Here is a 27,442-nt window from a genome sequence, read left to right as displayed (position 1 = left end):
TGAGTAATACTCTTTTTATGCTTACTAACAACACCTTTCAGTAACAGTACATACTGCAATATATCGGGCTCTCTGTCTCTCCTCCCTCCTTCCCTCACTCCCTTTTCTTTTAAAATATGTCGTCTGAGGAGGGTCGAGGGCCAGAGGGGAGCATCAATGTTATAAACACACCACTAATTATCTCTGTCTTTTTCAGTTTTGTGGTTCGTTACACCTATGTGGTTACACTTAAGTGAAGTGCAATACCAGACAACATCATCAAATGACTCACACTTGGTTTTCTGTTATTTTATTTTGGCAGTGAACAAGTTTAACATTTAAATTAACTTAAATTGACAAGCAGAAAGTAGAATTCACAAAGGATATGGAAAAGGACGTTTACAAAATGAAACATTGAAATATTTATATTTTATGTACATTTTATATATTAACTTTTTAAGTAGGGGGGAAGCAAATATTCTTCTGACACAGTACAAAATATACTCACAAATACACACACATATATATGTGTATATCAATATCTCAAAATATGAATCCAAAATGGTTTCATCACCTAAGAGTAATCAGTGATGTCCTGGATGCAATAAAGATTTCCCATAAGTTTTTCTTATTTTTATCTAGAAAGTATAAGCAGATTGCCAGCCAAAAAGTACTTAAAATTAAGTCTTTACTAGCTAACGTTTATATGTCTTTTCTCTTGGTATTTTTTGTTTTACTTCATTGGTGCTGAAAATGTATATTTAAGGCAAGAAAAAGATAAAGGTGAGTGAGAAAACTCATCAAAACTGTCAAATGCATCCAGGCCAAAATCACAAATGATGTGCAATCTATCATGTTTCTGCTTACAGATCACTTCAGTTAGATGAATACAAATAACAGTGTATTAAAATATTTAATTTTCCAGTTTTCTGTGCATGTTTTGCACATAAAACATGTGATCTCGTTGCTTTACTCATACAGAGAGCGACATACAGGCCACTATTATGCACATTAGTACGGGGCCTGTTTGGTTGGGGATAGTCTGTAGCTGTGTGTGAAACAATATAATAAATTGCCTGTAATGATATATACAAACGCAGAGTAATGTATCACTTAGATTTGTTTAAACATGTGATCTTAGCATTCCAAGACATACACTTATATAAATACTTCTCATATATAAATAGATGTATATATCTATGTACATAGATATATAGGCAGGTATGTCATTTTCCTCTATGAAAGAAGACAGCAAAACTATGTCATTTCTATCGAGATGCAGCTATATCGTAGGTGAATTGTTGGTCCTATTTTTTGGGGAGAAAAAGAACAGCAATAAGCTTGTAATACATTTATATTGCACAAAAAAACTTCAGTTTTGCTGGTCCCTTCAGCTTTATCTTCATAGTATATATATATATATATATATATATATATATATATATATATATATATATATATATATATATATGGGGAAGGAGTGAGACAGTTCATATTTTTACACTCATTGAGAGCTGGTGGTTTCTAGTGTATTGTGTATACTACATTTTTTTTCTTTTTTTCTTTTTCACAGGACTTGGATGTTCATGTCCGACAGGGACCTCATTTTGGCGATGGAGATGGTAAAATTCTTATATCTTCCCAACAACCTGCAATGTTGCTTTATCTAGGGAAACATTCAGGGGTTCAGTCTCTCTTTGCACAGGCTCGAGTTGGGTGTTGATCTTTGGTCTTTAATTGGGTGCGGAGACATGGGGTGGATCCTGGCTGTTACAGGAAGTCAGGAGTTCCTCACACAGTGATTTTATTCTCCAGGGCGGTGAGCCTCTTGGAAACAGCTTCGAGTGAGGCAGGAGTTAAGGAAACTTAGCTGTATAGTGCACAATTAGTTAGTTACATAATGGCAAGTTCAGTTAACCATGACCACAAATAACATTGGCAGGAGAGCAGCAATCTTAGGATTTCAGCAATAATGACTCGCATATCCTTGAGATGTCCTGCAGTAAAGAACAGTTCATATAGTGAAACTTACTTTAGCTAAAGAAAAGAAATTATCTCTTCTATAATAACTATATACATTGTAATGCTATTTGTGAAATTTTATTGTGATCTTTTCCAGTTTTTATTGAGTAGCAATTTATGGACACAGTACCTTTGCACTTTCTGAAAGTGAGAACTAAATCAGAAGATGCCTCTACTAGAATCACATAACGACATCAGCATTGTAATAAGAGACACTGTTCAGTCTTGGCAACCTTCTACAAGTCCCAAATAAAGAAGAACACTGACATACATCAGCTGCACATACTGTATCTGGGCAATATATATCTGTGTCATGGCTATAGCATCAAAGCTTCCATGTATACCCATAATCCCTACTCCAAAATAGCATTCATAATTCTATTAGGACAATGCTTTACTGGATAAATAGAGTGTAGATTTACCTGGAGTCTGCCTAACACCTCCCTTAGCTATATCTAGAGCCTTTTTATAGCCCAACAAATTTTTGCCTATAACAGCATGCTTTTTATAACTAAAACTTGCTTTTTTGGCTACACCAGGTGCCCTTTGTAGCCGAATTTGGCAAATATGGGCTACACTAGGCGCCCTTTGTAGCCGAAGTCGGCATATATGGGCTACACCAGGTGCCCTTTTTGTAGCTGAATTTGGTATATATGGGCTACACCAGGAGCCCTTTTTTCCAGGCGCCCTTTTCAAACAGACGCGTTGTTAGTATATACCTTGTACTGCCCTTTTAGAGTAATTATGGTCTAACTAGTCTACCTAGGCCCATTTAAAAACGGCTCTAGGTAGTGATTTCACTGCGCAATGGGTGTTGTCTAAAGTGCAGACTGTCTCAGTGTCTCCCCTTCCGTGTGAAAGTGTTAACTGCACAGAGCAGCAAGCATTGCAGCAAGTCTGGAATAATCATCTGCAACAATTCCCAAGCAGACTGAACCAATAAACTTATTGTTGTATGTTAGCAATCCTTTGGCTAGGCTGCAGCTATCTCTGCAGATAAAGCTAAGGTAAGAACTGAAATATTATTATCAAGACCTTTTGTAACCCATACATTTGTACTGAGGCAGCAAGAGAAAATGTTCTTATTTGCTACTAAGCTTTTAATAATTATATGGGCACATCCAGATTCAGTAACGCAATTTACCGGTAAGCATAACTTATAAAGCCGAAGAATTTAAGATCTTGTTTTTATTTGATGCCACAATTGTTATGGCTGGATACTATCGCATACAGATTACAAGCAGACGGCCCCAGTGTCCTGAAACTACATACATCAGGGAAAGAGAAAACATTTTTGGTTTACTCAGTTTAGCCCTTGGTTTCAGTGGAAATTCTAGACAGTCATGGCTGGTTGCAAAAAGCAATGGGAAAACATATATTTGACAAAGTATTCAGTTACAAAATGGCTTATGTAGCACTGACTTAAGCCATAGAATTTTTTTTAAATAAAGGTGGAATTTCAGTTTAATTCCAGCTTCAAAATATACTGGCATATATTTCCAAACATGATTTTTCAAAGTTTTATGTTTTTTTAAATTACAGATGTGCTTTGAACATTCTTCCCATCTGCTCAGTAAATATTTGAATGGGTTTCCTGCGGGGGGGGGGGGGGGGGGGGTATGGAAACTGGAATTTGACATAATTTGTCTAATATGCCAGTACCATAATATTAAAAAATATGTCCTATTTTCCCAGTAGTCCAGAAATGGAGGATTACACATTAAAGTAATCAAAAGGCGTATGCTCTTGAGACTAGAGAACATTTCTTAGAGAAGTGGGATTTCTTTTGCAAACAGAAAAATACATATTCATGAAGAACTGAGAGAATGACTTTTGATTTTGTTGTTGCACTCCTCAGCATTTCTCTGAGAAATTTTCTGTACCAGAGATGGCAGTGCTTAGGAGAACTCATGGAGAAGCATGTGATCAGTTTGATCAGTTAATAGATTTGTAAGGCTCAGATTTGCTGTGATGACTTCCTGGTTTAACACATGACCATGACTAGCAAATCAGAACCTTAAAAATCTATCAGCTGATCAAACTGATCACATGCTTCTCCGTGAGTTCCCCAAAGCATTGCCATCTCTATATTCAGTACATTCAAAGGAAAGGTGTTGATTGCATTATAATTGGCACTTTCTTGTTCTCTGCATTTTGTGATGCTGAGTAACCAGCGATGCAACTAGGGATTCCTAGTTATGCTACGCCCCCACATCAAAGCACAGGAGAGTAGCCAGAGAGTCTGTGAACAGCTGGTGAATGTAGCTCCTGGCCTACTGAAATCAAAGTCTGCTACAATATCTCAGGGACACCTGTTTGGCTAATTTACCTTGTCATATTTTGAACCGCTTCTTGTATGTGTTTATAGAAATCAAGCAATCTATATTGCCTCTTGAGGAAGGCCTTGTCCTTTCATTTAGTGTCAGTATCACTTACCAGTGCTGCTGATGTGCTTGAGTGTAACATATGAAGTGTTGTGGAAATGCAGAATGGAGATAGAAAAAGATATTAAAATACAAAAATTAAATACCGGTAGGTACATCGGATCCTTGATAAATGGTTATGCTGAAAAACATTGTTACAATCACAGCTAGAAACATGCAGGCAGAAATGAATGGAAGGCTCCCAAAGTAATAAAATAGGTACAGTATCAAAATGTAATAAGGGAATGCAAGAAGATACATATGTCTTTATAGTGGCCTAACAGATAATGAATATGAATAGCAATAAATTGGCACAAAACAATTATTTTGTAAGTCCCTATGCTTACTTCTTTAGGTATTTACTGCCTGTCAGTCTATAAACTATATGCTGTATTATAGTCTTCCAACCAACACTAAATACCTGAATATGTTCCTACAGACATCCATTAAATGTTTATTATACTTATAAATCACTATTTCAAATACATTGGGGTGTTTTCACACAAAAAAATGGGGAAATTGTGCTGTCTGAGCATGTAGATTTTACCAGGAGTAATGTAGACTATGTAATCCACATTGTGTAGTTGGTGTAACTTACATTATACACACAATGCTTATGTTTTTTGTACTGTATACTGTGCATTACGCTACACAAGTGACAAACGCATTGTGTGTATAACACAAATTACACAAACTACTTAATATGTATCACGTAGTTTGAGTAATGCTCGGTATCAGCACTAACTGCGCAAGTGCATCTGGCTGCACTATTTCCAAGTTGCTTACAATTTGCCTAAAAATACACCTCAAGTCTCCTAAAAAATTACATGCTTACCTGGTAGTGGGAAACCTCTGGATGGTCCAAAGGCTTTCTGGACACTCCTTAACCTATTTTGGTTCTTGAACGTAGAAACTTCGTCCAGGAACCATGCGCGCTACCGTGCGCTCCCGCGGCCGATCGCGCGCGTGCACGCGCACTCCCGACCGCGGATTCGGTAGCCACGGAATCAATGTATCGGGCTATGGTGCCCGATCACTGATTCCTCTCCCCCGCTGAAAAAGCGACAGCTTCTCTCGGAAGCTGTGCTTTTTCTGGCCGTTCCCTCCCCGATGCGTCACTCTAAGTGTGTGTTACGCTTAGAGTGACGTCATGTAAACAAACGCATGGCCGCCATCTTGTGGCCAAAAAGTAAAACTACAACTAAAATTAAAAAAAATTAAAAACAACACACAATTACATTATAAAACTATACTTTACATCCCACCCTCCCAAAAATACCCAAATAAAATGTTTAACCACTTAACATCTCAGTCGTTTTCAGCTTATGCATCCGAGCAATGTTCACCTCCCATTCATTAGCCTATAACTCTATCACTACTTATCACAATGAACTGATCTATATCTTGTTTTTTCCGCCACCAATTAGGCTTTCTTTGGGGGGTACATTTTGCTAAGAGCCACTTTACTGTAAATGCATTTTAACAGGAAGAATAAGAAAAAAATGAAAAAATTCATTATTTGTCAGTTTTCGGCCATTATAGTTTTAAAATAATACATGCCTCCATAATTAAAACCCACGTATTGTTATTGCCCATTTGTCACGGTTATTTTACCATTTAAATTATGTCCCTATCACAATGTATCGCGACAATATTTTATTTGGAAATAAAAGAGCATTTTTTCCGTTTTGCATACATCACTATTTACAAGCTTATGAAAAAAAAATAGAGAGAAATATTTTATCTTTACATAGATATTTAAAAAGTTTAGACTCTTAGGTAAATATTTATGTTTTTTTTTTATAGTAATGTTTTTTTTGTTTTTTTTTTATTAAACATTTTATGTGGGCATTTTTGGGAGGGTGGGATATAAAAGTGTTTTATTTGGGGAAATATTGGTGTATTGTAATGTTTTTGGGAATTTACTTGTAGTTTTACTTTTTGGCCACAAGATGGCAATCTCGATTTTTTTTACATGACGTCACTCTAAGCGTACAATGTACGCATAGAGAGACACAGCTTCAGAAAGAGCGAAGCTTCCGAGAGAAGCTGTCGCTTTTTCAGCGGGGGAGAGGAATCAATGATCGGGCTCCATAGCCCGATAAATTGATTCCGTGGCTACCGACTCCGCGGCCGGGAGTGCGCGTGCACGCGCGCGATCGGCCGCGGGAGCGCGCCTGCCCTCCTTGACGTTTTTATACGTCAAGGAGGACAAAGTGGTTAATATAAAAAAAAAAAACATTACAATAAAAAAAACAAACATGTAAATATTTACCTAAGGGTCTAAACTTTTTAAATATCAATGTAAAGATGAAATATTTCTATATTTTTTTTTATTTTAAACTTGTAAATAGTGATAGATGCAAAATGGAAAAAATGCACCTTTATTTCCAAATAAAATATTGTCGCCATACATTGTGATAGGGACATAATTTTAACGGTGTAATAACCGGGACATATGGGCAAATACAATACGTGAGTTTTAATTATGGAGGCATGTATTATTTTAAAACTATAATGGCTGAAAACTGAGAAATAATGATTTTTTCCGTTTTTTTCTTATTCTTCCTGTTAAAATGCATTTACAGTAAAGTGGCTCTTAGCAAAATGTACCCCCCAAAGAAAGCCTAATTGGTGGCGGAAAAAACAAGATATAGATCAGTTCATTGTGATAAGTAGTGATAAAGTTATAGGCTAATGAATGGGAGGTGAACATTTCTCAAGTGAAAACGACGGAACGCGAATGGGTTAAAGAGAAACTGTTGCAAAAATCTTAGAATTTAAAAACACATACAAATAAGAAGTACATTTCTTCCAGAGTAAAATGAGCCATACATTACTTTTCTCCTATGTTGCTGTCACTTCCAGAAGGTGGTAGAAATCTGACATTACCAACAGGTTTTGGGTTAGTCCATCTCTTCATGGGGGATTCTCAGTATGACCTTTATTCTTTATAAAGACATTCCCTGAAAAAGATTTATACAAAGATGCTGGACAGCCTCCCTGCTCTCTGCACACTTTTTTGGAAGTTGGACGGAGCAACTGCCATTCACTAAGGGCTTTTAAAAAATAAAGAAAACCCAGAGAATCCCCCATGAAGAGATGGACTAGCCCAAAATCTGTCGGTAATATCAGATTTCTACTACTTACTGTAAGTGACAGCAACATAGGAGAAAAGTAATTTATGGCTCATTTTCTCAGGAAGTAACGTATTTCTCATTTGTATGTGTTTACATGTATTTTAAATTTTACGATTTTCGCGACAGAGGTCCTTTAAGCCCATCAATCCATCATAGGGACCCTCTTTACCTATCTGCCTCAGCACAAGATGAATTGTTTTCTCTTGACCATGCTCCTGGCTGTGAACGAGTGCATCTGTACTGGGCGTGAGAATCCATATCACGCACGCCCAGTAGAATAAAACTGGCCGTGCGTGGCTTTTTTTCTCAGTGCATGAGCGCTGGACATCCGCGGACCTTACTTGCACATAGCCAGTATAGATGCGCTTGATATAGATGCTAAGGCTGAGAGCACGGCCAGAGAATCCGATGCAACACGCTGAAGCAAGGTCTAAGAATCCTCTGGACCATCCAGAGGCTTACCACTGCTGAGGTAAGTATTGTGTTTCCCCAAAAATAGGACAGTGTCTTATATTCATTTTGGTTCCAAAAGATGTGCTAGGGCTTATTTTTAGGGCTGTCTTATATTTCTATGAACACCATATACTGATCAGGCACCTGCCCTCTCATCTCTGCACACAGCTTATAACCTTCCTGTATGCTGTGATGACAGGACAGTGCCTGATCAGCACTGCTGTGTCCCCGCCGGTGCTGGCTGCCTCTCCCTCCTATGCATTGTACTGTACTGTACTGGAGCTTGTACCATATTGAAGCCAATAGTCTTGCAGGCAGGACCATGGCTCTGTTATTGGGCAAATCACTGCACTCGCTGAGTAGTAGCGAGTGCAGTGATTGGCCCAATGATGGAGCCATGGTCCCGCCCACAAGACTATTGGCTCCAATAGAAACAGAAGTTGCCCGAAGCTGCGCTGGGGACACAGGCATGGAGTTGGAAGACATCGGAGGACACATGGCAAAGAGGATAGACCTGGGGACAGCTGAAAACACAGGGGACATCAGGAGGACATGGGGGGCAGGGAAGACACAGCAGAGCGCAGGATACAGTACAGTAATACAAGTTGCCATACTTTTCCCTACAGTAACTGCCACTAGAGTTTACTTTCGGTTTAGGGCTTATATTTCGAGCATGCTTGAAAGTTCAGCTAGGGTTTATTTTCAGGTGATGTCTGTGATGTCTTATTCAGATTTTTTTTTACAACAAAGAGATTCCTTTTTTCATTTATCCATTTTGCTGGACTATTTTCCTGAACTATAGAGCTTTGCCACAGCTTCACATTGTTAAGATATGTACTAGTTGTTCTAACCTCTACTGAAAATTTGCATGTCTGGCTCATGTTTCAGGTATATTAATAAAGCAGCCACAATGCTTTAATGCACTGCCTACACTGTCTGTGTTACAGGATGATTACCACACTCAGTAGAGAAAAGCATGAGTAATAACCAGAAACCTAACCTGTAACCAAAAAAAAATAATAATAATAATATAAAAAAAAATCTAAGCACCAAAAAAGTAAGAAAACGGACTGCATTACTTGCCTTATCTCTCCCTGCTGGCTGTTTAGTACAGTAAAGCATAAAGATGTAAGTAAAACTGCAGCTTGTGTGGATTTATCATACTTGTTTGCCTTTTTTTAACAGTTCGATTTAACATCCAAGTCTCAACTTAGCTTAAGATGATATTTTATTAATGTATATTTGAATCGCATACTGGATTCTGAATCCAAATTGTGAGAACTGTCCATGAAATAACCTAGATTATCCCAACTACCATCGCTGTTTCAATATGGTGTAGAAGCTTTTGTATGAGCGGTGGAGACACAGACTCCTGCAGTGCAATTTTAGCAATGGAACTTATGTTATAAGTAGTGCATGGGTTATAAGCTCACTATTTAAATGTACAGTAGCATATGTGAATTTCGGCCGCCATGGAAAATCAGGCACCGGAGCAGTGCTGATAGTAGAATATAGGTAAATTTACAAATGTTCTACTATTTAAAGTGTTAATTTTAATTAGTAAAATATCAGTAATTGTTACCCATGTTTTACTATAGCTAAACCTAACCCTAGTTTCACACAGAACCCTCCACTACCAATGCCTAACCCTAACCCCCCTAGTGCTGCCTAACCCTAAGACCCCCCTCGAGGTGCCTAACCCTAGCCACACCCCCTACACAAACCCTCTTCCTGGTGCCTAACCCTAACTGCCCCCAGCACAATAAAAAATGTGAAAAACAAACAAAAAACTATGATCATATGGCACCCAAAAAAACCCTCAATTTTTTTTGTCACCAGCTTCGATGGCGTAAAAACAGAAAAACAAAACTTGCAAAAAACGATGCTTGATTTTCCCATTTGGCACCGGCTTGTTGAAATTTTCAAGTCTATGACAGGCAGCACCCAATTTGTCCAGAAGCCACATGCACCCAATTTGCCTGATACCCTCACAGTGTGTGAACTTGTGAGCGATAGTTCACTTATCTTTGTCTTTGCCTGCAATGCTGATTAAAAAGTTCCATAATTTACTTGTTAAAAGAAAGCCTAAAAATCACACTGCCATTCTATATGTAGAAGCTGCTGATTACTCTGTTCCCCTGCTGTGCTTTCACCGTAAGTGCCGGGCAGCAACATGGCTATAGCTGTTAAAGCCAGAATCGTCTGCCTTGTTTGTAGCAAGTATATGTGTAGAAAGATGATCAGGGCTTATGATATGTCTCTTCACACTCTATGTGAAGCATCGCAAACCCCGTTCCTCCCTGCAGAGAATTCATACTTGTCACAATATGAAAAGGATATTTTTTCTTGTTAATGACTGGATGAGTTCCTCCACCTTGGTCTGGAATTTCACAATGGCTTCACATTCACAGGGGTTCTCTTCTGCTCATTCATAAAAAAGTAATTGGTTATTAAGGCAAGTGCTCATTATTACCAGTGGATTCTAGAGCATGTATTTTTTCCTACTGAATTTTTTGACTTACCCACACAAATTTTCATTTGAAGTTTCTTGCCAATTTCTTTCATGGCTTTGAAGTCTGCTGAGTAGAAATAGTGTTCATTGACAGGTTCCGAGGCGATCATCCTGAGCTCATCCTCCACTGCATTGCCCACACCGACAGCATACATCTTGTAACCTGCACAGCATTAATGGACACTATTTAGCTACCGTATGACTTATTGCCCGAGAGTGGCTTTAGATAGAGGTATACTAGAGAAACCATATAATCTTCAGAGTCAATGGCCCATATGCAATTCACTTTTTCTCCATCTTCCCCTAGTAGATATTTTCATAACTTGTCAATAAAATGGCTTTTGAACCACCAAAAAGCAAGAAAATAATCAAAATAATTTTATTAATACTTTTTCACCCATTTTTTGGTATTTTTTTTATTGCAGAGCGCTGAAAACTTATTTCAAAGAGAAGTTGAAAAAAATATCTCTTGGGAGAAAACTCAGGAGAAAAAGTTAATTGTCTATGAGCCATTGAGTTTATGTTGGCCGAAAAAGTTATTTGCCTATGGGCCATTGAGTTTATGTTGGCCATAGGCCATATTAACAGTTGTTAGCAGTACAAACATGGAAAATGCAGCTCTGAACGAAAAACATAGGCCAGCAGGTAGCTTTAATATATATATATATATATATATATATATATATATATATATATATATATATAGGGACATATCCCTCTGGCTACATATACTGGGCACATATACCTCTGCCTATATATACTGGACACATATCCCAGTGGCTATATATACTGGGCACATATCCCACTGGCTATATATACTGGGCACATATACCCCTGCCTATATATACTGGGCACATATCCCACTGGCTACATATACTGGGCACATATACCCCTGCCTACATATACTGGGGACATATCCCACTGGCTACATATACTGGGCACATATACCTCTGCCTATATATACTGGGCACATATCCCACTGGCTATATATACTGGGCACATATCCCACTGGCTATATATACTGGGCACATATACCCCTGCCTATATATACTGGGCACATATACCCCTGGCTATACTGTATATACTGGGCACATATACCCCTGGCTATATATACTGGTCACATATACCCCTGGCTATATATACTGGGCACATATACCTCTAGCTACATATACTGGGCACATATACACCTGCCTACATATACTGGGGACATATACCCCTGGCTATATATATTGGGCACATATACCCCTGGCTACATATACTGGGCACATATTCCTCTAGCTACATATACTGGGCACATATACCCCTGGCTATATATACGTGGCACATATACCCCTGGCTACATATACTGGGCACATATACCCCTGGCTACATATACTGGGACATATACTGGGGACATAAACCCCTGGCTACATATACTGGGCACATATACCCCTGGCTACATATACTAGGCAACTATACCTCTGGCTACATATACTGGGGACTACTATACTCATGGCTACTTATACTGGGGACACCTATAGACCCGGCTACCTATGCTGGGGGTACCTATTTTGGAGGAACTGCTGTCAGATTATCTGCATTTTTGTGGAACCGCTGTTATGTATTTTGGGGAACAGCTGCCAGATTATGTGTATGTTAGGGGAACGGCTGCTGCCAGATTACGTGTATTTTGGGGAACTGCTGCCAGATTGTGTATGTTTGGGGGACCACTACTGCCAGATTATATGTCTTTTGGGTGTTACGTGGATTTTGGGTGATCCGCTGCCAGGTTTCGCGTATTTTGGGGAACTGCTTCCAAATTATGTGTATGTTGGGGGAACTGCTGCTGCCACATTGTCTATTTTGGGGGAACCACTTCCATATTATCTGTATTTTGGAGGAACTTCTACCAGATTATGTGTCTTTTTGGTGAAATGCTGTCAGATTACATCTATTTTTGGGGGATACACTACGGCAGAGCTCAAACTTCCTCGGCAGACCTTTTACATCACTGCTAAGGTCATGTATATTTGGCCCCAACCCATAACCACGCCCACACTATGCTTGACCACGCCCATGTTATGCTTGACCACGCCCATTTTTGGGGCGCGCAGTGGTTTTCCAAGTGAGTCCACTCACTTCTTTTCCCAGGAGTAGACCCCTGTATATATTTATATATATACCTACTCACCTTGATATCTTAAAACATGACATGGCCTATGTAAGAACTATTGGGTCTGTTGCTAAGCAACCAGACAGATTTTTTCTGGTTTCAGTGTTTCTGTGACATCTGGTATTGGTCTTCCTTCTTCTGAATGTTGGTCTAGTGTGATATGTCTTCATTATCTTGTCCATGTTAGTTATAAAACTGAATCTGAGCTATAAGTATCACTAAAGCTATTGCTGTCTTCAGATAGCATGCCAAATATATTCCTGTATCCAGTTTAATACTCATTATTATGATTACTGGTGTGTTATTGATCTGTGGCTGTCACTTTGTTTTTCTTCTAGGATCATAGTGACCACTGGTTTATGGTCCTGACTAGTTACTGGTGACACGGCTTGGTATTCCTCCTGTTTTAATGCCTTGATTATGCTTGCGGTTGATGCCTGCTTCCACTTGCCTATTTTCCTGCCCCTTTTTGAGCCTGATTTTGAACTGGTTGACTACACTCTTGTTCTTGAACATCTGCCACATTATCATAATTCTCATTTTTGAAAACTACTGGTCTTAGAAGCAGGAGATACATGAAAGGATGCCTTCCATCAACCTTAAGGTGCCCATATGTGGTACAATTTTTCTTTTTTTTTTTCGATTAGATAATTTAATTTGATTCTTCTGTTAGATCGAATATAAAGATTTTTCCAGCATGTCTGATCATATCTTTCTCGAAAAATTGGAATAATCGTTCGAATTTCTTGATCGCAAAAAAATTTTCAACTTTCATTTGATTTGATCATTTAGATTGAATAAACGGGAAAATCGAACGGTTTTATTGTATCGTGTATGGGCGCCATTAGCCTTTCACCCAGGTATGTGAAACTGACTTTTGCTGTTTGCTATCCTTTTTGTAACTCTTCCAGTCTTAAATGACAATTTAAGTGATCATCCACATACAGAATAATTCTATTTTTCTTCAAGATTTGTCTACCTTTGTGCCCTAGGCGACTCAGAGACCCATATAAAATTAACTTTTTCTCCTGGGTGATATTTTCTCAACTTAAATGCATTTTAAACCATCAGCAATCAAGAAAATACTCAAAACACTTTTAATAGTACATTTTAACCTACTTTTTGGTACTTTTTCAATGGCAAATGGCTGAAAATCTATTTTAAAGAAAGGATAGAAAAGTATTTCCTAGGCGAAAACTCAGGAGAAAGAGTTAATTGCATATGGGCCATAATAATGTCAGAAACTTGCACTGAAAAATTAAGCTAGAGGAACACATAACTGAGATGCAAAGGTGGCAGCAGCAATAGAATTCATACACATCTGCTTACCTAATTCTTTGGCTTTCAGAGCAACATCATTAATGTAGTCCTGGGAACGGCCATCTGTAAATACAATGCCAACTTTGGATACACCTGGTCTTCCTCCATTTGAAATGGTAAAGGTATTGTCAATCAGGTACTTAATGGCTTGACCAGTCATAGTGCCTTTCTCCATGTAAGACATCTTCTTTACTGCAGATTTAATGTCTTTCTTGCTGTTAAATCTTCCCAAGGGGAATTCCTGTCTTACAGAACTGGAGTACTGAACTACTCCTACATGTGCCTTATTTTGTCCAATATCCAGGGACTCCACAACCTGGTTTATAAAATTCTTGACCAGTTCAAAGTTTTCCGGGCGCACACTCTTAGAACCATCGATCAGAAATGCAAGATCTATAGCCGATGCCCCACAAGCTAAACAGAAATAGCAAAAATGTTAGCATTAGATTATGTAATGGAATCTTTAAGAGATTTAAAGCACAAAACAAAATATACTTTAAAAAAAAAACAATCAAGATTTTTTCTTTCCCCTAGTCTCTTACCATTACATGTCTTGCCATCATCATTTAATGTGAATCCATCTCTGCAGGCACATGTGTAAGATCCTGGTGTGCTTACACAGATCTGTTGACAGTCATGATCACCAGTAGTGCAGAGGTCAATCGTTTCTGAACAAAAGTAGATACAGATTTACTGTTTCATATAAAATGACTGAATAAAGATATAATACAATATCAGCTAACTTACCACATAATGCCTCCTGGAATTTTTTGCTGAGCTTCTCGATAACACTGTAACTTTCTACATAGTCTACATGTTCATCCAGAGGCTCACTGGCAATCTGACGAAGGGTAGCCATATCAACACGGCCTACTCCTATGGCAAACAGCTCTAGTCCGCTCTCCCGTGCTCTAGCAGAAACATCTTTTATGCCGTCTTGAGGTCGGCCATCTGTTACTACTATGGCTACCTAAAACCCAAGGAAATAACCAAAATACAGTGAGTACACCAACACATAGAACACATCATGAAGATTTGTGATACACCAAAAATGTGATATATTTTTCAGAAATGTGGGAATATATATACAGTGTATATATATATATATATATATATATATATATATATATATATATATATATATATATATATATATATATATATTTATTTAACCTTTTTGAACAGTGCTAGCTGTCTGGGTATTATTAGACTTCTCTTTTTGACTTTCATTTGAAGTGAGTCACTGACTCTGAATGAGTATTGCTTGTACCATACTTTCTGGTTGATCTTGATGGTCAAACCCAAATAACTATGTAGCTATGATTCCACTTTGCCTAATTTTGTCTAAATAAGTTAAATGTTTGCTGCAGGTGATTGATTCAGAAACTACTAAAGAATGTGGATGAGTAAACCAACATTTTTTTTACCACTGAAAATAAACAGGTTCTCCCAAATGTATTTTCATTTTTTGCTAAATTAAAATGCATTGCAGTTAATGTGGAAGTGATTAACCTTTAACCAGCTCCCAACCACCTAACACTGATTAGGGGACCGCCTAAGGCCAGAAACCAACTAGGAGTGATTTTCTGAGCGCTTTGTGATTTGAAAGCTCTTGCTAATGTAATGCTATGGTTGTGATCCCACTTGAGTGATGTGATTTTATAAAAATCCCCCATAGCATTGCATTAGCAAGAGCTTTTTCAAATTACTAGCGATTAGAAATCGCTCCTAGTGGGTTTCTGGCGGGCGGGAGGGCGGGCAGGATTAGCAGGGAACGCGCACTTGCGTGCACTTTCCCTGCACTTCAACAGAGCGGGGATCTGTCATCAGCCTGCCAGCCGCAATCGGAGCTGGCAGGCTGAAATAAAGGATGCAGGATGCAGACCAAAGCATCACTTACACTTCAGCCTCTCCCTTGTGTCCGTCCCATTTTTTTCTTCTCTAGTGGCCAGTCAGAAGTTTTGATTACTTTTGATATCTCACTTTTAGAAATACAGAGCACCGAATATTCAGTCAGTGCCACCCTAGAGGTAGCTATGAGGGAGTGTATGTTGTGATTATTGTGACTACAATCGCTCCATATGCATTAGGAAAAGGCTAGTTACTGTCTCTGTTCTGACTTATTGCTTTTTGGCATATGCAAAATACCAAGCAAGACAAATTGATGCAAAATTGAATTTGAATAGTAAATAATTAATACATTATTAAATAAGAATCAAATGGTAGTGGTTATAATTTAATTTACTATTCAATGGTGTAGTCACAGAATAGACATATTCTAATGTCAAATGCACAGCTTATGCCTTGTTCATGGTCTATCTATCTATCTATCTATCTATCTATCTATCTATCTATCTATCTATCTATCTATCTATCTATCTATCTATCTAGCCACACACACACACACACACATCATTGACTGGCTAAATCAAAAGGTCAGTTGTTAAAATGAGAGGTGCAGAATAATTTTTATTGGAGATACATGGACTTTGACATGTACTGGCATCAGAGGCAAGACAAACTGAATAGCTATGGTGTAGGCTTTTACTGTAAATTGGCCCCTAAATGTTTATATAAAGATAGATTTGACAGTAACTTCCTTAATCTTAGGCCCATTCGGTCACTTAAAATTGTCCATCAAAAGGATTTACGTTCAACCAAATGCAGTAAAAGACTTTACCCTGAACGTTTAAAAAAAAAAAAAAAAGGAATTCAAAGTCAAGTCAAATAAAAGTATACAATTTTTAGACAGCTATTCCTCCACAAAGGTTTGTGTGTTTCCAAACCCAGTTAATCTACACCTGAAAGGAGGCCCATTCCTATCCCTGTTCACTTTCAGCTGATAGCACCTCTGACAGCTCTCTCTGTAAACCTTATCTAAGTTGCATTCCTTAAACTGGATGTTTTCGAGCTAGGGAAACATCACTGACAATGAAACACAAAGAAGTGTACAGGACATGACATTACTTGTTTCTGATATGTGTAAATGTCAAATTGATACTCAACACCGTAGACATCACAATCATGTAACACACTACAAATTTGTGACGTCTGCACTAATAAGTCATTGGTGCTTTTAGCCAATTCATATCAGTAAATTCTTTCATAGATCTCATAAACACTTAAGCTGACCATCAAGAATGAGTGGTTGTTTCATAATGCAATGCAAGTACATTGGTGAATCTATCTTATATTACATACTGGGAAAATTGCATTTCATGTAACTATAGGATGTTTATTTGTTTTTATTTTATTTTACTTTATTTTACCTTTGCACCATTTATTTATTTATTTTCTATTAGGTTTAGCAGTTAAACTAGATGTGTTTGAAAAATAACTTTTTTTTTTAAATCAGGAAAACAATACTAATGTTTGTTTAATATGTAGAAGTCTACCTGCTGCTTTGACTGGCAAGGTATTGATATTTTATTTTTATTTTTCTTTATTTAGCTTCATTATCTTCCATGGTGCTTTTCAGTTGAAATACAGACACAAGTGGGCGCCATAAATACATACATAGTTTATGCATAGTTTTACATCCAAACAAACTTTTTATGCTTTTTTATGCTTTGCTGTTAAATAATAATAAGAAGCTAAGTCCAAGGTGAACAAAGTGAACAAAACCTTGTTTCTGTTCTTTTAGAAGCTGTTATCACTACAGTAAAAACAGGATACCAGGGGTGTAATTAGAAATCACTGCCCCCACCCCTGCAAAACTGTAGATGAGCACCCCCTCAAAAAAAACAAAAACAAAACAAAACAAAACCAAAACAAAATAGAAATTGGAAAAGCAGGCCAGGCAGGATGTTAAAAAGAAAAATGTACAGTATAGGTAGCCAGGTATAGGTGCCCCCAGTATAGGTAGCCTGGAATAGGTTCCCCCGGTATAGGTAGTCTGGTATAGGTGCCCCTAGTATAGATAGCCTGTATAGGTGCCTCCTGTATTGGCAGCCTGGTATAGATGCCCCCACTATATGTAGCCAGGTATAGGTGCCCGCAGTATAGATAGCCAGGTATAGGTGGTTCCAGTATAGATAACCATGTATAGGTGCACCCAGTATAGATAGCCAGGTATAGGTGCCCCAGTATATATATCCAGGTATAGGTGGTGCCAGTATAGATAATCAGATATAGGTGCCCCCAGTATAGATAGCCACTCAGCCAGGTATAAGTGCCCTCAGTATAGGTAGCCAGTTATAGGTGCCTCCCGTATAGGTAGCCAGGTATAGGTGCCCCAGTATAGATATCCAGGTATAGGTGCCCCAGGGTGATGGAGGGATAGCAGTGGGCACACACAGCTGCAAGAAGGGGGCCCAACTGCCCCACCTCACTCCTCTAGGGTGCTCCCCCCTCTAGAAATTAAAGCAGCAGCTGGGCAGGGAAGGCAGACTCACATCTTGCATTCCATGCGACAGAGCTCTGTTCTTCTCTACAGCACCGCACTTTACTTCCTGATTAGCTCAGGAAAAGTACCTTACAGTAGCACTGAGCCGCTTTTACATGGCATTTTACTCTGTGCATGAGCAGCTTCATGCCACTATGCAGGCGCGACCATCCTGGCACCTGAGCAGTGGGGCTGTACAAGGAAGTGTACATGGCCATGAAAAAGAAGAGGGTCCCAGCAAGCAGTGGAGGGCTTGATGGAGATTGGGGAAACCTCTTGAACATTTTCCCTCTACTGTGTATTCTTTTTTTTTTTTTTTTAACTTCAGATTTGCTTAAAGAGGAACTCCATTGAAAATAATTTCATAAAAAACTGCTTCATTTTTACAATAATTATGTATAAATGATTTAGTCAGTGTTTTTCTATTGTAAAATCTTTCATTTTCTTGATTAACATTCTGACATTTACCACATGGTGACATTTTTACTGCTGGCAGGTAATGTCAGTGGAAGGAGATGCTGCTTGCTTTTTTGCAGTTAGACCCAGCTGCAAACAGTTGCTATTTTTCACAATGCAATGAGGTTCACAGACAGAAAACTGTCAGGACCGTGGTCCTGACATCACATTGTGGGAGGGGTTTTACCACAATATCAGCCATACAGAGGCCCTAATGATCTGTTTGTGAAAAGGAAAAGGGTAAATGAACATGTGCACTTCTCACCTTCCTGATGCCTGGTGATCTGAGGCGTGCCCCCTCAGACTCAGTGAACGCCTGATTTATGGCATATTGAATAGCGAGGCCAGTCATTGTTCCAGTAGACAGCGGTGCAATCTTTTTGACTGCCTGAAGCAAGGCAGGCTTAACTTTGTGGGATTTGAGGGAGAATTCATTTTTGACCGCACTGGCGTAATTGATGACACCAACTCTTGTGGCATTTGCACCAACATCCAGAGACTCGATAACTTGAGACAGGAAGACCTTGACTTGTTCAAATTCAGAAGGTCGCACACTGCGAGAGCTGTCTATGATGAATACCAGGTCAGTGGGATGCGTCCTGCAGTTTGGATCTTCATTGAATGAAAGAAAAGAACAGGCAGGATATTGTCTGAGCGATCTTCAGTTTTTAGGCACAATTACAATTTTACATACATTATATCTACAGCAAACACAATTATAATGCCTATCATAAAGATATAGTTTAACATTGATAAGCCATGTCAAACTATAAATAACTAAGAAAAGAAATGCAGGTTTGTGGGACAAGCACACTGGCAGAGCCTCAGTCATCCTGTACTATAATCTGTATACATTGGGGAGAAGAAACTGATGTACAGCACCATGACCAACAACGCAGTGCACCTTACCAAGTTCCAGTATCAGCTAGGATACAGAGAGAAAAAGCTGTTGTGTGCATTAGTTTAAAATTAACAGCAAGTAAAATCCATAGGTCAAGCAACAAAACCGCAGCCAGTAGAGTAAGTGTACAGGCAGTAAGGGCCCGTTTCCACTATAGCGTTGCGGAATCGCCGGCGAATCACCGCAGGCAAATCGCATGCGGGTGCGATTCCGCATGCGTTTTTTGCCGCGATTTCGCATGCGATTTCGTATAGGTAAGGCTGTATGCGAATTTAACCATGTCACTGCCTGTGTAAATTAACATTACTACCTATGCGAAATCGCATGCGAAATCGCGGCAAAAAACGCATGGGGAAAACGCATGCGATTTCCCTATTAAATACATTGCGTGCGATTCGCCTGCATTCCACACGCAGGCGAATTCTGAGGGCCCTACCCTGCAGATTTTTTCTGCACAGAAAAACGTGAGGGGAAACGCACAAGTGGAAACAGTCCCATCCACTTGTAATGACTGTGCGAATCCGCATGCGATAGTGGAAACGGGGAGCAAACTGCAAATCGGAATCTGAATTGGATGTAAAAACTGATTAAAAAGCGGAATCTGAATCGGAATCACTTGCAGTGTGCAAGAGGCCTAAGAGGGTAGACAGCTGTCTTCGGGACCCTTGTTGCTTGGCTTATGGTTTTTACTTCTTACCATAAAAGTTAATTATTTAATGATGCGCGACCGCTTTTTCTCACTATTTGCTGGCTGTACTACAACCTGCAACATATTTAGAAGGTTTGAGAACTGGAGTATAGAATATAAGAATTGTAATTGCAATCTGTGATGATCATATAACTAATATTCATTTCATGAGGAATCTTTCTGAACAGTGATAATATTTGTAAACACAAAGTCCTGTGATTATCTTTTCACTGATCTAGGACATACATAATGGTGCCCACTAATGATACAATCCTACCAACTCTATGTTATATGACGGGCCAACCTGAAATAACCATTTTAAGTATATTCACTCAGTTTACCCTTCTACTACATTGATTTGGTAAAGGTGGGCACTAACGATACAATTTGCCAATTGATCAATTATGAACGATTCTTTGCATGAACGATTGGAAATGATCATTTGGGACCACTAATGGACAAAGATCTTCTAACTAATCCAACCAGATTGACGGGATTAAATTGAAAATCGGATTGATTTTATTAATTTGATAGGATTGGTTAGGAGATTTTTGTCTATTCGTGTTCCCAAACTATCATTTTCGATCATTCATGCGAAGAATCGTTCATAATTGATCGTTCGGCAAAGTGTATTGTTAGTGGCCACCTTAAGATTGTACACTGAAGATTGTATCATTTGTGGGTTTATGCATGGCTACACTTGCTATTCTACCCTGCAGTAAAGGTCAGGTTAGGCAGTGGCAACTGGCAAGCTGCATCATAGTCTACGCAGTCCAATTCATAGTACAGTATTTGTAACCTGATCTCCATATTAGGTACCACAAAGATGCCAGACATTTTTCAAGCTCCAGAGTTTTGCCTAAAAGGGTTATGTTAGAGAATAAGTGGTGTATCAAATTTGGGTGTCAGCTGCTTGTTAGTACAGCAAAGTCTCCGGTATCTAGCACAGGTGGGGATTGCTTGATGCCGGATACATGTACTTGCCGGTTGCTTGAACAACTGGCCGTAAAAGCACAAATGCAGCTGAAAATACTTACAGAGCTTCCAGCGCCGTGTTCTACCCTTTCTGTCACTCCCAGTGGCTTTCCTGCGTCCTCTGTGTACGACTCCCGGCATGTCACCTGACCTGTATCGGATCATGTGACACGCTGGTAGCCTTGCATGGATGCCGGAAAGCTGAAGGAAGCTGCAGGGAGGGTAAAAAACAGTGCCTGGAGGCTTGGTAAGTATTTTTTGCACTGCAAAACCCCCAAAGCACTGTCCCCGTTTCAGGCATGCGGGTTAGCTGAGACTTCTGGTTGCCTGAGTTCTGGTTACTTTGCTGTACTCATTTTACTGCATTTACACCACATGAAACACATTTCTACTAAGTAAATATGATTAAAAATGATATGACAACATGAAAGTAAGTTTCTGAAAAGAATCATCTGTTAATAGCTAATACATGATATACAATGAGCCTACATCTATATTTGTATAGACTGTAGCCTTTAAACCACACAGGCAAAGTGTTTGAATAAAATTCACATTCACCACTTCTAAGATGTGCTATAAGCAGACAGACATCAACAAAACTGTATGTGAATGCTTCAAATCAATATCATTTTATCGATTATACTCACTTTCAAAGGGCAAGAAAATGTAAAGTGTGATTATATGAGGTCCTTAGGGAATGACAGAACTTATAACAGCTTCTCTTCTCTCTCTCTCTCTCTCTATCTCTCTCTCTCTCTCTCTCTCACACTGTCATCTATTTTCTCTTGTCTGTATACAACAAGCTAAGCATAGTGAATCCTGTGTTGCATTAAACTGAAGTGACTAGTTTTAGTGGACTGCATTATTGTTATGAAATCTCACTACTATGAATAATAATAATAATAATAACAATAATAATACAAAAGAATTGTGAAAATCCTTATGAGTGAAAAAATAATATTGATAAAATGTTTGGTCTTCTGAGGTAATAATATTATGAAGGGTCACTCAGCAGTGCATAGTCCATGGTATATACCTGTTTGAATAATAATCTAATATGATAGGTTTTATTGTACATTGAAACACATTGTTTTTCATAATGCCCCTTGAAGTGCATGTGTATTTATTAAGGATAGTTTTTTTTTTTTTTTTTTTTTTTTACTTCTAAGGTAGGTAATGCACACATTTCTTTTATAAAATTGTCATTGTGAAGCCTATTTGTTCAATGTTTGAGTAACTGTATTACCAACAGTGCAATAAAGCTCTCTCTGTGCTGCATGCCACTATGCAAAGCATTACGGTTGGTACTGAAACATTAACTTGCAGCAACTTTGTAGACATCCCAAATCCTTTATTATTTGTGCAGACTCTAACTGTGCCTGTACATACCACTGGCTGCACCAACACATACAGTATGGGCTAGTCTTTACGCTATGCATGGGTACTGTACTGTACTACCAAAAGTGCAGTTATTCTTACACACTTGATATCACCATAATGGCTGATGCTGAGAGAACACCTAGGGCAGCTTTGGAGAAACTGGCAATACTTTATAACCTATGATATGCTAGCTTTGACCATGCTTGTGACGAACTCCTGGAAGCAATACTATGCTATATTTGTTTTACAGTGAGGATTGGTTAGCACCTAACATAATGTGGCCAGTTAGGATCATACAGTGCTTGGCATCATTTTATACACTAACTTCTCTCCTCTCTTTATTGTTAACTGATGGCCTGGTAGTGGTAAGTGTAATGAAATAAATTACAATAACTTTCTCCACTGTGCTCCAGAGATCTACACCTTAAAAATGTTATTGTCAGAACCGTGCTAGACAGTAGCTACAATGACTTGTCAGAAGAAAATGTGCTTCTAAAATGTTTCCACTGTTTACAAAGGATTCCCTCTCCCACCACTGGTTGTACATTATCTTCGCATCTTGCTATACTTCCTATCACCCCTGTTATCTGCACCTTAGCAAATACTGATTATGCAGTATGTGCCGGTGAAAAGTCATTTCTGAATGTAAATAGTGTTATGCCAGTTACTTAAAACAGAGCCAAATTCAGTAATATGAGTATATTGCATTGTTGAGCAGACTCTCATTACAGGACATTTCAACATCATTTAAAGGGAGCCTGGAGTGAGAGGGATACGGAGGCTGACATATTTATTTAATTTTAAACAATACCGATTGCCTGGATGTCTTGCTGCTAGTAGAAGGCGACAAAAAACACAGGGACGCCAGGAGCCCAATATCGTGTATTATCGTCAATCAAGATGGTCAAGATATAAACGATAGGTAATATACTCACAAGTGTGGGTTGCCAAAATAGAGCAACCACCTTTAGTGCATGTGGAGAAGGACCGTCTCCACTCGGCCTTTATTGGTCGCTGCTCCTAGAAAAACGCGTCCTACGGAAATGTAGAGGCGCAGCCCCTGGCAGAATTGCTAGGGTCACGAGTAGTAGATTACAAGGGAAGGAGGCGCCCAAGGGATGTATGTGATTCCTTAATTACTAGGTAGTATATATGACAATTTGATCGGGTAAGTAGAGAATACTCTTACCTGTAGTAAAGGTAGAAGACCACTGGTATAAATAGAAATAATTTATTAGATAAGATTAGCACCTTGACAACGCGTTCCGCGACACAGTCGCTTCCTCAGGTCATGTAAAGTGCTCTATAGTTGTGATAGATAGTCTGGATGTCTTGCTGATCATCTGCTTTTAATACTTTTAGCAATAGACCAGGAACAAACAGGCACATGAGGTGTTTCTGACAAAAATCATCCAAAGTTCAGCTGCATGTGTCTTTCAGAGGTGTGATTCAGACACTACTGTAGCAAAATATATCATATCAGCAGTACTGCCAGGCAACTGGTATTGTTTAAAAGGAAACAAGTATGGAAGCCTCCATATACCGCTTGCTTCAGGTTCCTTTTAAGTGTAAGCACACTACATTGTTTTCACACCACACCTTAGCTTTTTCTCATAATTTGGTCTCATACACAGAGATAGTGGGCGATTCACATGATCAACTTCTTGGTCAATATGCCTACTTTAAAGTAGCAATCGATGCAGTAGCAATCTGATCAGATATTAAGCAGAAATGTGATTTGAACTGATCATATTCACTGCTATTATTTGCTTTGTCTTATGTGACTGGATAGTGTGCTGGATAAGGGCTCTGCCTCTGACACAGGAGACCTGAGTTCAAATCTTGCCTCTTCCTGTTCAGTAAGACAGCATCTATTCAGTAGCAGACCTTGGGAAAAGCTCCCTAAAGGTGGCCATACACCATACATTTTTTTAAATATCTGTTCAATTTAAGAATTGCAATCAATTTTTCTGACTGATTGTAACATTTCAAAAATATGACCAATGTACCACCACACATGTTCAATTTTTCCCCAGTTATGATAAAAATGATTGGAAACTCTGACAAAATTGCTAGGGTGTGTATATTAATACATTGACAATCTAACACACACCATACAATCTTTAGAAAGATTGAAGTAAAATATCTGGCATTCGGGATCGATAAAAATCGAAGAAAATGGAAAATCAGATCGGATTTTTCAGTCGAATGGAAAAAAAGCTTTTGTTTTTTTCGGGAGATCGATCGTTTTTATCGAATTGCCGTGAAATCAGATCATTTTATTGTATCGTGTGTGGCCACCTTAACACTGCTACTGCCCTAGTGGCTGCAGCTTTGGCGCTATGAGTCCACTAGGAGAAAAGCGGGATATAAATGGTATTTGTCTTTATATCAAATGTACAAAACCTCTGCTTTTCCAGTGAACTAAGTGCCAACACAAGCAGATTTTCCGCTTCTCCTGAGGATGGATATCAGTTTTCCCCTGGAAACTGGTTAAACATTATAGCTTGATCATAGAGGAAGCAAATGACTTCAGATAGACTTGAATAAAATGACTAAATATCCATGTAATTGATACATGGATGGCTATTGCTGGGTGTGTAGCCAGCTTTGAGATAAAGAGCCATGTGCAAAGTGCAATAACCAACAATCAGCATTTTGTCTCTAGTTTGTAAGTCCACTTTTTTGTTTGCTGCTTATTTTAATATTATACCGCATTACAAGTTCAAATACATTTAAAAAGGTCACTTTGAGGAACAGCGGCAACAATGAAGTATAAAATAAATTAAAAAATATTTAAAATTGATGGGGTTAATGGTGGTCTTACCTCCCCACAAAAAGACACAGTAATGTGTAATATATAAATTAGATTTAATTCTTACTCCAAAAGATCTGCAACGCGTTTCGCGGGTCTCACGCCCGCTTCCTCAGGTAAAAATACAAGAAGGAGTAACTCTAAGAGTGTCTAGATGTGGTATAGCGCCCACTCACATTTAAAAAGGGTTTAGCTTGAGAAGTATCTATTAAGTCCAGAGTTCCCCTGCAAGAGTATTTGTATCACAAATGTTATTAAACTTACTATGCTGAAGCTTCTGAAATATCTAAACTTTGTGCAAATACACTATTTGGAAAACTCTGCTGAGAACTTTCAAAAACCTCAGGTACTTACCCTTTTGATGCACTGGAGGGGCCCCAACTGCAACATAAGTACAGCAGCTGATGAGCAGAAGAGTGGAGAGTAGACAGGTCTTCATGATGTCCAGAGGGGAGTCAGAAAGAAAAGTGAGGATGATGGAATGGGTATTTTGTGTTGAAGGTATCTAACTTAAACTCCTCCAGGTGTGCCTCCCAGTTAAATGACATAGAGGGGTGGGGAGGGTGGGGATAAACTCGAGGGAGGTGAATTAGGAGGAGGACGATTAGTGGAAGTACATTTATGGTTTTATAATATTGGTTTTCAAAACATTCCAGTTAACTCTTTCACATGCTTTGGGACTCCTTTAGGACATCAAAAACATACTAGCCACAGATGTATAAGAGATGGCCCTATATGTATATCAGAGCTATCCAGTGCTGAAACTCATGGGGCAGCTGAACTGGTAAGGGCACCTGGAGGACCAGCTGTGCAATCTGATGATTACCAGCCTGACATGTGAATGATGGCACGGACTACCTGAATGCTGCAGCTGCTTATTTTGCTGCTAATGGGTTAATCAGGTGAAAGCACCTAAATGAGAGCCTTTCAGTGCGTTTTATAAAAAGAGCCCTGTATCTTGCCGAGGAGACATAAAGATCTCTGTTCATGTTCAGGTCTAATTCCAGCTTGAGCACACGGCATTTCCCCAGCTCAGTGCACCGCAAGTCATGGCCACAGGGCTGCAATGCACTAAGGCACTCCGCACCACTCCAGCCATATAGCTAAATCATTTCTGAGCACTACCTATAAATCAGCACATAACGAGTTAAATTATAACTGCAGCTCGGAAACACATTATTTTACTGAAAGGCTGCACTGTAGCACTTTACTTTTATTTGACATCCCAAACAAAACAGCAACTGTTCACATTTATATATACAGTACTCACAAGTCTTCCTTTCTGCTCAGGCAGTAGCTTTAATCACTTTGTATACTTTACCTTTCCTCTTTTCTCTCCATATGACTACTCCCTATATTTAACTCCTGCCATCTGCAGTCAATCCAACATTTTTTTTTGTGATCCTTGATAGAAAGCCTTGGTGTTGAAGGAAATAACTCAAAGTCTGTGGCACTTTGCAAAACAACTTATATACAATTATACAGACAAGGTAAGCCATGGTGAAAAAATTCAGACACTTAACTTGCAAACTAGTTCATGAAAAACATAAACATTACCATATATTAAGTAAAATTACATCTACAGCTGTAATGTGTGCATTGGACTTGATTTACTAAAACATTAGGGGCCTGGAGATCATTGGTGACCATAAGTGGTCCAGCAGAAAATTTGTCAGATCATTGGTGACCATAAGTGGTCCTGTAGTACTGTGTCAGATCATTGGTGACCATAAGTGGTCCTGCAGAATTGGGTCAGATGTATTAAAAACGGTCAGCAATTAGATGGCAGGACTTTGCTTCCCTCACCTAGATCATATTTCTTAGCTTGTGTTGCTAGGAGAT

The 27,442-nt window shown here is 38.8% G+C and overlaps 1 protein-coding gene across 1 annotated transcript; it reads right to left on the bottom strand.

Annotated features, from left to right (window-relative positions):
- Positions 1-447: 447 nt before the first annotated feature.
- MATN1 (matrilin 1) lies at positions 448-26,057 on the bottom strand. The gene is made up of 8 exons (XM_068265456.1): positions 25,955-26,057; positions 19,107-19,453; positions 14,749-14,971; positions 14,544-14,669; positions 14,011-14,415; positions 10,540-10,692; positions 10,358-10,438; positions 448-1,823 (listed from the first exon to the last, which is right to left on the bottom strand). Exons 1-8 carry the CDS (start codon positions 26,037-26,039, stop codon positions 1,771-1,773), a joined length of 1,473 nt encoding a protein of 490 aa, XP_068121557.1. The 5' UTR covers positions 26,040-26,057; the 3' UTR covers positions 448-1,770.
- Between the last annotated feature and the right edge of the window lie 1,385 nt (positions 26,058-27,442).

Source organism: Hyperolius riggenbachi, chromosome 2 (genome assembly GCF_040937935.1).
Source record: "Hyperolius riggenbachi isolate aHypRig1 chromosome 2, aHypRig1.pri, whole genome shotgun sequence".
NCBI classification, from domain to species: Eukaryota; Metazoa; Chordata; class Amphibia; order Anura; family Hyperoliidae; genus Hyperolius; species Hyperolius riggenbachi.
This window is presented reverse-complemented; position numbering and strand designations above follow the sequence as displayed.

Excerpts from the sequence above, each read along its gene's own strand:
- MATN1 (XM_068265456.1), bottom strand. The coding sequence starts at position 26,039 with ATGAAGACCTGTCTACTCTCCACTCTTCTGCTCATCAGCTGCTGTACT. Across the intron at positions 14,670-14,748 it reads ATTCCAGGAGGCATTATGTG|AAACGATTGACCTCTGCACT; the intron begins GTAAGTTAGCTG and ends ACTTTTGTTCAG. Across the intron at positions 10,439-10,539 it reads TCAAATGAAAATTTGTGTGG|AAGAGAACCCCTGTGAATGT; the intron begins GTAAGTCAAAAA and ends ATGAATGAGCAG.